The sequence below is a fragment of the Triticum dicoccoides genome, chromosome 5A, assembly GCF_002162155.2.
Source record: "Triticum dicoccoides isolate Atlit2015 ecotype Zavitan chromosome 5A, WEW_v2.0, whole genome shotgun sequence".
Lineage (NCBI taxonomy): Eukaryota > Viridiplantae > Streptophyta > Magnoliopsida > Poales > Poaceae > Triticum > Triticum dicoccoides.
The window spans coordinates 622,233,045-622,244,056 of record NC_041388.1 but is presented as its reverse complement, the minus strand read 5'-3'; the positions used below and the strand labels follow the sequence as shown (position 1 = coordinate 622,244,056).

At 47.9% G+C, this 11,012-nt stretch overlaps 1 protein-coding gene and 1 long non-coding RNA gene across 2 annotated transcripts in view; one reads left to right on the top strand and one right to left on the bottom strand.

The window, feature by feature from the left end:
• Positions 1–6,945, bottom strand: part of LOC119303488 — a 9,925-nt gene extending 2,980 nt beyond the window's left edge. Inside the window, exons 1-2 of the long non-coding RNA XR_005147928.1 lie at positions 6,934–6,945; positions 5,893–5,896 (exon numbers count right to left, since the gene is read on the bottom strand). This is a non-coding gene — a long non-coding RNA (uncharacterized LOC119303488). The remainder of the gene's footprint in view (positions 1–5,892; positions 5,897–6,933) is intronic.
• Positions 7–4,350, top strand: LOC119303487 (YTH domain-containing protein ECT3-like). The gene is made up of 9 exons (XM_037580622.1): positions 7–86; positions 474–550; positions 653–809; positions 953–1,008; positions 1,165–1,593; positions 1,987–2,550; positions 2,662–2,874; positions 3,093–3,239; positions 3,677–4,350. The coding sequence occupies exons 1-9, from the start codon at positions 56–58 to the stop codon at positions 3,929–3,931; spliced, it is 1,929 nt and encodes a 642-aa protein (XP_037436519.1). The 5' UTR covers positions 7–55; the 3' UTR covers positions 3,932–4,350.
• Positions 6,946–11,012: the final 4,067 nt, after the last annotated feature.

Genomic DNA, 11,012 nt, shown 5'->3' with positions numbered 1-11,012 from the left:
GAGGGTTTCTCTGGGTTTTACCCCCGGCGCCGCGCCCCGCCGGACCGCCGCCGCCATGGCCCCCGCCGTCGCTCACGCCGCCGACCGTATCCTTTCACCCGCCGCGCTGTTCCGCTGGCCTGGCTGCGCTTTTTTTCTTTCTCTCTCTCCGGATTTCCGTTGGGTTTTGCGGGTGGGTGTCCGGGCGTGTCGCCCGCGGCCGGATCTCCCGGTGCTCGGTCTGGGTCCTTCGGTTCGCGGGAGGTTTCCGTCGGGATTTGGGAGGGGTTTGCTCGTGGAGGTTTGCTCGCTAGGGTGAGGGCTGCGGCCCCGGCTGCGACGGGAGCGTAGGGGATTTGGTTTCCGTGTGTTTTGGGGTGTACTCGCTCCTGGTGCTTAGAATTTCACCCAGCCGCGTGATTTTGTGGATTAGTTTGCCTGTTTGGATTTTGGACATGTCCGCATCGGTTTCGCCTTGACCTGCCGTGATGCAGACGCCGCGGATTTGCTGCACAAGCTGTCGCTGGATCCCAAGGGCGTGGCCGGCCAGGGCAAAGAGGCGCAGAAGAAGGTATGACTCGCCTCTCTCCTCAGTGGCCTGTACCATCTTGCTGTGGCGCTGTGATGATGTTATGGTGGTGTTCCATACTCTGAATTTTGAATCGCGGTGCAGGTCTCGGCAGCACCCAATGGCAGGATGAACGGCGTGGTGGCGTCTCCAAACCCGCAGGTGGCGTCGGCGGGGCAGTGGCCAGCCATGGGGCTGCAGGATTACAAGAATGCCAACATGTATGGTGCTGGCGCTGACGCCTACCAGTATTACTATGGAGGTGAGGCACCAAGGCACCATTTAGTCTGTTGCTCTCTGTTTCTACTATTGAATTAGTCATTGCAGTGCGAATTTGTAGTTAAATCATAAATATTTGTTCGAAATTGGTGATAGTCTGATAGCAATGCCTTTTGGGATTTGCAGGCTGGGGGGATTATTCAGTGTATGTGGGCCTCGACGGAGCAGAGTCACTTAACCCTGTGAGTGTTATATCCTCTACTTTACATACCTTGTAGACACTTGTTTTGCCTGCTTTAATCGGATGGCCAACCCTGCAAAACTAATCGCCACTGTAAAGCATCTTGAGGATTTTCGCTGCATGTGAAGACTTAGTTTAGCCTATTGGTTTTCTGCAGGGTGCTTATGGGGACATGTATTGCTATCCTCAGTATGGTGTTGCTTCGTCTGGGTATGACACGCAGATGTACGGATCTCAGCATTACCAGTACCCGTCCACGTATCTCCAGCCACAGACTACTGGCACCACTAAGCCAGCATTCAAGCCTAATGCTGGCAAATCAGATCTTTTACCGCAGAAGGATGCTTCTGCTGCACCTGCTGCTTATCAGAAGCCTGGATTGGTGGATGCTTCCAAAGCCAATTCAAACAGCACTGATAGTTCAACAGGTCTGAAGAAAACCACATACCCGGTGAAACCAAGTGGGCGTTCAGCTAGTTATCAGAACCATGGTGATAAAGCTGCTTATCCATCGTATGGTGGTCATACTCAGCAGAAACTCTCTGTTGGAAATTCTACATCAACTGCTTCTAATCCTAAAACCAAGGTACAGTCGAAGAATCAGAATTCGTTACCGTTTTCTCATTTCTGGTGTGCATATTGTTCTTCCCCAGAGAGCTATTTCTGTGTAGCTTTCTGGTCTTTGTTCAAATGCCTGCATCACGGATTATCAGCAATTATGAGTCGCTATTTATTTTCAACAATTTTGAGTATTGCTGCTTGTTGCTTGATCCTACCAATATGGTTTGATACGGTTTGTGAAAGCACCTATTTGGATGGTTTATGATATGTCATTGTATATCATTGGGGTTATCTGAGGGCACACACCACAATTAATTTTGCCAGGTCAAAGTGAAAATTTTGTGTTCTGCATATCTGTAAGCTCATATGTTTTATGTGTTTAAATAGTCTGTTCTTAACATGGAGACATATCTTGCAGGGATTGCTTGGGCAAAACTCAGCACTGGGGCCACAGACACCTGGGTACATGAGTTCCATGTACTCTAGTGTCATGTACAATGCAAATGCATATGGACCTGACTATTGGTATGGATCTCACCTCTATGGCTCTGGTATGTATGGTGGGTGGAATGTACTGTCAGATGGAAAGTACAAGCCCAGACCAAAAACCTATGGATCATACCGTTTCGGTAATGAGAACATAGATGGCTTGAATGAGCTGAAGAGAGGGCCAAGAAGCACTGTCATTAAAAATGAACAGGGTGCTGGAGAAGCTGCTGTTGCACCTGCAAAAGGACAGGAGCTTCCTACTGGCGATGCCTCAAATGCAGTTGTGCAGGATCAGTACAATAAGGCTGACTTTGTTGAAACTTACTCAGATGCCAAGTTCTTCGTTATAAAATCATACAGTGAGGATGATGTTCACAAGAGCATCAAGTACAATGTTTGGGCAAGCACCCCCAGTGGAAATAAAAGGCTTGATGCTGCTTATCAAGCTGCTAAAGACAAATCAAGCAATTCACCTGTATTTCTGTTGTTCTCTGTAAGTGCATAATAATTCTGTGCTGCTAAAACAGCTTGTTTTCTCTATCTGAACAGTCTTCATAGTGGTTGCTGATCTGATGCATCTTTCCTTGTTCCACTTTTTATTCAGGTCAACACCAGCGGTCAGTTCATTGGACTTGCCGAGATGGTTGGTCAGGTTGATTTTAACAAGACAGTTGAATACTGGCAGCAAGACAAGTGGACTGGCTGCTTCCCCGTCAAGTGGCACATTGTAAAGGACATTCCCAACACTCTATTGAAGCACATTATTCTTGAGTATAACGAAAACAAACCAGTGACAAACAGCAGAGATACCCAGGAGGTGAGAACTGTAGACTTGCCAATCTCCTTCTAAGTAAAGTTTCTGGTGGTACACCATGGCAGTCCGTTTCAGTGCTCTTGCATCATGTAATATGAACATGGATCAATCACACTGTGATCTATTAAAAATTGACAACTTGTTCTTAAAAATTTGCATGATTAGCTGTATGAATGCTGCGCTCAGTAGGTTTTTGACCTGCTTTCTCGTGTTGTCTACAGGTTAGGCTTGAGCAAGGCCTTCAGGTGCTAAAGATTTTCAAGGATCATGTCTGCAAGACATCCATGTTGGATGACTTTGGCTTTTATGATAACCGTGAGAAGATAATGCAAGAGAAGAAATCCAAGCGACAGCAGCCACTGGAGAAGGTACATGGGCAGTAGCGTACTTTATCTAATATAAAACTGGTGAATCTTATGACTAGATAGTTTCGTTTGTCATTCTTCATACGAGTACACTGTTTTGGACCTCCCAGAAGTCTGAACTACTGAGAACTAACTTGGTGTAGCTTATGAGTGCCTTTTACTTTACCATGCAAGTGTTTGCAGCATATGTGTGATAAGAGGACTAAGTACCTGTTAGTCTATATTCGTTTTCTTGTAATGCAATTTTGTTATGGCAGTTTGATCCTGGTGAATTCAATGTCATCCTTCTGAAATTTAGTACCTAGTCTAGTGTGATTACAATCAAGTTTCTTTTTCTCGAAAAGATTCCAGTCAAGCTTCAACTCTGAGAAATGCTGGACTTACTTTCTAACATCCCTTACTGGTCTTGCACTTTCTAACATCCTTTACTGGTCTTGCAGATCATGAACAAAAAGCCGCTTTCTGTCAACAACACTGAAAACCAAGAAGTCGATGGGAAGCAGGGGATCATGAACAAAAAGCCGCTTTCTACCAGCAACACTGAAAATCAAGATGTTGATGCAAAGCAGGGGCTGCAGGAACTCAAGGTCCATGGAGAGAAAAACCCTGTGGTGGAAAACGGTGTGGCGGCAGGGGCTGTAAATGGTGTTGCCCCAACAGACGCAAGCCCGGCAGCGGTCGCAGTTGGCTGTTGATTTCCGCTGCTCAAGTCATTTGATCATCCATTCGAGGAGGACAGCTTATATACAGGGTGAGGAAGAGTTGCCGTGGCTGTAGGAATTCAAGATTCTGCTAGTTGGATATGCTTGTGGGTTGCAGAAAGGTGCAAGTCTGAGGCGATTCAGGATTCAATGAGAGGCTTTTTTTTTTGGGGTGGTTCTGCTCTTCTGTAGTATCTTCGCCGTTGCTGGAGTCTGGTGGTTGGGGTGGGTAAGGAGATTAGAGCTGAGTTCTTGTTCTGGTGTTTTCGTGTTTCGAAATGGCATTAGGAGTTGTATCTAGGGGTGGGGTTTTAGATGTGTAAGGCTTGTGCAACCAACGATTATGATTGTGGTGCATCTTTTATATTGGAAGTGAATGCTAGCAGTTTTTCAGTAGTACGGAGTATTGTTTTTGCCATGCTGTCTTTGCCACGCCGATCTGCTTTTCAGTAGATTATTTGTCCGAGATGGAAATTCTGCTGTTGTGGCGACACCAAGGTAGCAGCAAAGCCAGGGGTTGTATGTCTTCATTGTGAACTTTATGATCTTCATCTCCGAAAAGAATAATGAGCACTTGCAGACAGTGACACACAGAACGAACTAGTGTATGAGCACGCCAGTAATAGAGTTTGTACCTGTGAATTGTTCTAATGTTGTTTGCTTTTATCATACATCACAAAACTTGCTGGGGCCAAGGCTTCAGACTGTATTTTAGATTCTTCTGTCCAAAATTTCAGATTTTTCTTTTGTCATTTTCAATCAAGTTCACAAAGAACATCGACAGTCTCGGGTTAACAGGGTTAACACTGACGAGACATATTTAGTTTTACAAGCGCCTCTTGTCGCCCCTCCCCCCCCCTCCCCAGGCGACCCCGGTGATCTAACCCTAGCCGCCGGACATGGGCCCCCACTCCCCTTCCCTGCCGTCACTGGGCAAAGCCCGCGTGGTGTCGGCGACGGCGGTTCACGCAGGCTGGAGGCGGTGCTGGGCGGCGATGCTGGCTGATGGTGGCGCGTCACGGCGGAATGTGCAGGCCGGTGGCGGCTTGGTTTTCTTGTTGTGATGGGGATCAAACCAGGCCAGATTTGCCCCAGGTGCAGGTGAGGGCTTGTGGCCGGCGCTCAGTAGGTGGGATGGTGGCGCGGTGGGCCTGGCAGGCTCTGGCAACAGAGAGGTGTGGCGGCGAATTCCCACGGGCAGGCTGGTGGCGACGCGTCGATGGCTCGGCTAAGATGGAGTCTTAGCGAGTAGCGAGCGGTCAGTTACCCTTGTGCGGCGCGGCGAGCGGAAGTACTCTCCTGATGGTGCCGACCTGGGATTTTCCGTGGAGAGGAGAGGTGGGTCTGATCGACGCAAGGTTGTCCCTTGGGTAGGCAACGACCATCACGGGTGGTCCCGGACCTGGCCGAAGGTGCTGGTTGGCGTGGATCCTTGTGCAGGCTGGGAGTTGGTGGTGTGGCTGCGGTTACCCTGTTGGGCGGTTGGTCATCAGTCCTCGGCATTGCTGCTACGTCGGCAAGTGCTATGGGGTGGCGGTGTGAGGCTTCTTGAACAATGTTGCCAATTTCATGGAGGTGTGGAGAGGGGCCATGCGCGGATGAAAATCTTGCTCGGCTTTTGTCGGGCCGAGGGTGATGGCATCTATGGATGTCATTCTCCTTCTTGAAGGCGTCGTCGAGCGTGTTCGCAATTCCGCTCGCTCTCTTGCAGTGATGGAGCTTCACCCAAATTGTTGGGCGGGCTAGCAGGGCCAAGCTGAAGGAAATTACTATTGGAATGTTATTCCATGGCCTAATAGTACGTGTACATCAGAGGAATTTTGCATGTGATGGGCGGGCAAGGGCATGGGTTGGCCCAGCCGTAGCTCCGCCACTGCTCTCTTAGAGTTGGTGAATGTCTTCGAGCGAAAGCCTCGATTCGGTGTTTGTATCGGCACGATGGCGATGTCCTCAACATCGCTCGTTTGTTGGAGCACTATGCTTGGAGACATGGCTGGCTCCTCGTTGCTCTCCTCCGGTGTTCACCACTGTCCTCTTTTGATCCTCTGTGGCGCTCTGTACACCGTCGTCGGTGTGTCTAAGACGGCGCCTTCTCGGATCGGATCGAGCCCTGTCATTCACCTGGCACTTTCTCTCAGGCGCTTAGGATGGATGGTGCGTTGATGAGTAAAACTTTGCGACAGTGGGTTGTCTTTGAAGATGCCCGGCGTCAGTTGAGACACGGTACTATGTATGATCTTAGAATAGGCTCTTTTGCGTTGTAACTTGCTTTGCGGTGGTGTTTCTCTTTGGTCCTGTTGGGTGTGGTGTTTGTGCTACGCTTGTTGTTTGCAACGAGTGGTAATTTTCTTATAACTTATATTCTGCTTTCTATAAAGCTATGATACGCATTTGGCGTACTCTCGAAAAAAACCCACACAAGAAGGCGAACATAAGTGCAGACCAGGTGAACTCAGTTCTTGGCAAGAGGAGTGACAGAGAGAAGGAAGAAGCGGACCAAGTAGAGACAGAGAATGGGGGAGAGGTTGAAGAACAGAAGAAGAAGATCAGAGGCACTGCAGAAGTTGAGGATGGGCAGGTTCAGGTGGAGGGGGACGGAATGGAAGCAACCGGCAATGGGGCTACTGGTAACCTGGTGGGCGCTGAGGTTGGCGCCCGCCAGGAGCCATGACGATCCTTAGTTGGAACTGTCGAGGTCTCGGGCAGCCTCATACAGTTCAAGAACTCGTGTGCCTCATGCATACATACAAGCCCAAGCTCGTCTTCCTCACTGAGACACCGCAAAATAATAAGTACGTAAGCAACCTCAGGTGGAGGCTGGGCCTTCGTCATTGCATCACGCAACCCGGTATCGGAAAAGGTGCCGGCATTGTTCTCTTTTATGATGAAAATGTGGAAATAAAGAAGATTGCCGTAGGGGCGAGATACATCGATGTGTTGGTCCGGTTAAATCCTCATGGCCTACAATGGCGAGGTACTTTTGTTTATGGCGAAACGAAAGCACACGAACGCCACCTAATGGGGACTCTACTAAGAAGAATCAAAGATACCAATAATCTTCCGTGGATGATGATAGGTGATTTCAACGAAACCATGTGGCAGTCCGAACATTTTTCAGAGACAAAGAGGTCCGAACGATACATGGAAAATTTCCACACTGTACTCTCTGACTATAACCTGTTCGACCTGGGTTTCAAAGGACCAGTGTACTCTCTGACTATAACCTGTTCGACCTGGGTTTCAAAGGACCAGGATGGACGTACAACAACAAACAACAGGGTCACGCTAATGTTCGCGCACGGTTGGACAGATGCGTGGCCTCACCGGAGTGGTCTAATTACTTCAAGAATGCTACAGTTGAGCATATCTGCTCGTCAAGGTCAGACCACCTACCAATCATCCTAAGAGTTGGAAACAAAACTGAATGGAGACCGGTGAATGGAGGAAGAACAACCTGTTTAGATATGAGCAAATGTGGGAGAGAGTAGAGTCACTACAACCCACTATTGCGGCGAGCTGGAAAAGGGACGGACCAGCGGACAATTTACAGAAGGTGTATACAAAGCTACAGCAGATGCAGTCTGATCTTAGGAGCTGGGCGGACAGGGATTTTGGTTCAGTCATAAAGAAAACATTGGAGATTAGGAAAAAACTTAGCAGAATATGGAACTCCCCTCGCACGGCGGAACAACAGGCAGAAGAAATCAAATTAACGAGGGAACTCGATGAGATGCTGCTGAGAAAGGAAATTATGTGGAGACAACGGTCACGGTCTACGTATTTAAGAGAAGGAGATAAAAACACCAAATGGTTCCAGCGTAAGGCAACTTGGAGGAAAAAGAAAAATTCCATAGTGAAGCTGAAGGACGAAAATGGCAACTGGGTTGAGAATACAAAAAGTATCCATGAAATGACGAACAAGTTTTTTAAAAAACTTTATAAGAAAGAGGAAGGCGTGGATCCTACAGAAGTGCTTGAACTAGTGTCCGAACGGGTGGATGGTGATATGAATAAGGCTCTGACAAAACCTTTCTCGGCCACAGAAGTCAGTGATGCTTTGTTCCAAATTGGTCCCTTAAAAGCTCCCGGACCGGACGGCTTCTCGGCGCGGTTTTTTCAGCGAAATTGGGGAGAACTAAAAGAAGAGGTGGTGAGTGGTGTGCTCGACTTCTTTGAGAAGGGTGTACTTCCACCAGGAATTAACGACACGGTGATTGTCCTAATTCCAAAAGGTAATAATTCCCAATGCCTAAAGGACTACCGACCGATAAGCTTGTGTAATGTCATCTATAAAGTTGTGTCGAAGTGCCTCGTGAACCGGCTGCGCCCCATCCTAGATGACATCATCTCCGAGACCCAAAGCGCCTTTATACCAGGCAGAATGATAACGGATAATGCCATCATTGCATTCGAGTGCTTCCATAAGATCCAACACTGCCGGAATGAGAGAGACAATTACTGCGCATATAAACTAGATCTTGCAAAGGCGTATGATAGAGTGGATTGGAGCTTCTTGGAAGGCGTCCTACGAAAAGCGGGTTTCTGCAAAAAGTGGACTGATTGGGTGATGCAATGTGTTCGGTCGGTGAGATACTCGGTAAGATGTAATGGGGTGCTATTGGAACCTTTTTGCCCATCCAGGGGTCTGCGGCAAGGAGACCCACTCAACCCATATCTCTTTCTTTTTGTGGCGGATGGGCTGGTGCACTTGTTGAAAAAGGAAATGGAAGAAAACAAGCTCACTCCCATTAAGATTGCAAGGAATAGCCCGGGCATCTCTAATCTTCTGTTCGCAGACGACAGCTTACTCTTCTTCAAAGCCAGACCAGAACAAGCCGAAGTGATTAAGATGGTTCTAACTTCCTTCCAAAGGTGTACTGGACAGTTCCTAAGTAATAGCAAATGCTCACTTCTGTTTAGTGAAATATGTCCAGCCCAAATAAGAGGGGAAATAAAAAACATCCTTGGAGTACAGGCGGAAACTTTCGAGAGCAAATATTTGGGTCTACCTACTCCAGAAGGAAGAATGAAGGACGATCAATTCCAACCAATCATGGATAGGTTTGGTAAAAGATGCAGCGATTGGTCTGAGAAATTTATGTCCTATGCTGCAAAGGAGGTCCACGTCAAGTCAGTGGTCCAAGCCCTCCCCACCTTCACCATGAGTGTTTTCATGCTGTCCAAAGGCTTTTGTGAGAAATATGAGAAAATGACCAGGAAGTTTTGGTGGGGAGAGGAAGAGGGTCACAGAAAGGCACATTGGATATCTTGGGACAGATTGATAAAACCAAAAAGAGCCGGAGGTATTGACTTCAGAGATATGCACTTGTTTAACCAAGCACTTTTGGCCAAACAAGGCTGGCGGTTGATTCAAAAACCAGATAGTTTGTGTGCGCGAGTCCTTAAATCCAAATACTATCCTCATGGTGATCTCTTGGACACAATGTTCGCAACAGATGCTTCCCCTGTTTGGAGAGCGATAGAGTTTGGGTTAGAGCTTTTGAAAAAAGGTCTAATATGGAGAGTGGGAGATGGAAAGAACATCCAAATCCAACGGGACCACTGGATTCCGAGAGGGAGGGCCTCAAGACGGCCGCCTTCATAAGGAGATCTCGGATTCGTTGGGTCAACCAGCTAATGCAGCCCGACAAGGAGTGGAATGAGGAACTAATAAGACAAATTTTCTACCCCTTTGATGCAGACGAGATTTGCAAGATCCGCATCCCAGAGTCGGCCGTGGGGGACCGGGTTGCGTGGCACCACGAGAAGAATGGAGAATTCTCGGTGAGAAGTGCTTACAAGTTGGCAGCATCGAGTCTTCCCCAATTAGCCCACAACCCTTCGAACTCATCTAGTGATCCGAATGACCGAAGCATATGGGATCTCATCTGGAAGTCAAAAGTGCCAGGGAAAGTGCGAATTTTTGGCTGGAGGGTGGCTACCAATACACTTGCTACAAAAGAGAACAAGTGGAAACGGACACTGGAGCTGGATAATACTTGCAGCATTTGTGGAAATTGTACGGAGAATGAGCATCATGCAGTGATTATGTGTACCAAAAGCAGGGCCTTAAGGGATGCCATGAGGGAGATATGGAACCTACCTGATGAAAGCAAATTTTGGTATACAGGAGAGAACTGGTTACAAGTACTGTTTGATACTGAATGCGAGGAGATGCGCACTAAAATTCTATTGCTTATCTGGCGATGCTGGCACCTAAGAGAAGACTGCATCCGTAATAACGGAAGAGAATCAATTGGTGGCTCAACGCAGTTCTTGAAGCAGTACGAGGAGGACCTAAGAAAGGCTGCAGACTCAGCTGAATGGACGGATGGAAAAGTTGCAGAAACATTCCATGGCTCCTACGCCCGGGACGACGAACCCCCTGACCGTGCTGCTGAAAACACAGACGGACGATGGATTCCGCCGGAACGCGGGGTAGCCAAAGTGAATACTGACGCATCATTCTCAGCCGATACAGGGGAAAGCAGTGCAGGAGCTGTAGCACGGGATTTCCGAGGTTTTGTGTTTGTGTCTGTCTGTAAGAGACTGCTCCGGTGCCACAGTGTAGAAGAGGCTGAAAGCCGTGCTATTCTAGTCGGGTTGCAGACCTTGGCTGGCTTATTCAATGGCAAAGTGGCCCTAGAGACAGACAACCAAGGAATCGCTATGGAACTGTTGGCTGAGAGCCCTACACGCTCACCCAATTATGGCCTAATCATGGACATAAAGAAAGCCATGGCCTCGTTCTCAGCTTGCAGTGTCAAATGGGTGAGGAGGAACAGAAACTCATTGGCCCATGGACTGGCCGCGGAGACAAAATCCACAGGAGAGCATACGCTAATCTCTGACGTACCGAATAGCCTCCGCTCCCTTATGCTCTCTGAATTTCGGCCCTTTTCTGAGTAGGCGTCCTACTCTGTTCTCAAAAAAAAAGAAAAAAAGAAAAAAACCTACACATTGAGTATGTAGTTGCAGTCAAAGCTAGCTTCAGACAATTGATTCAGAGCTACGGAGGGAGTAATTCAGATATAAGAAAGTACCCCTTCGAAGACCTTTTGATTTGTATGTATCT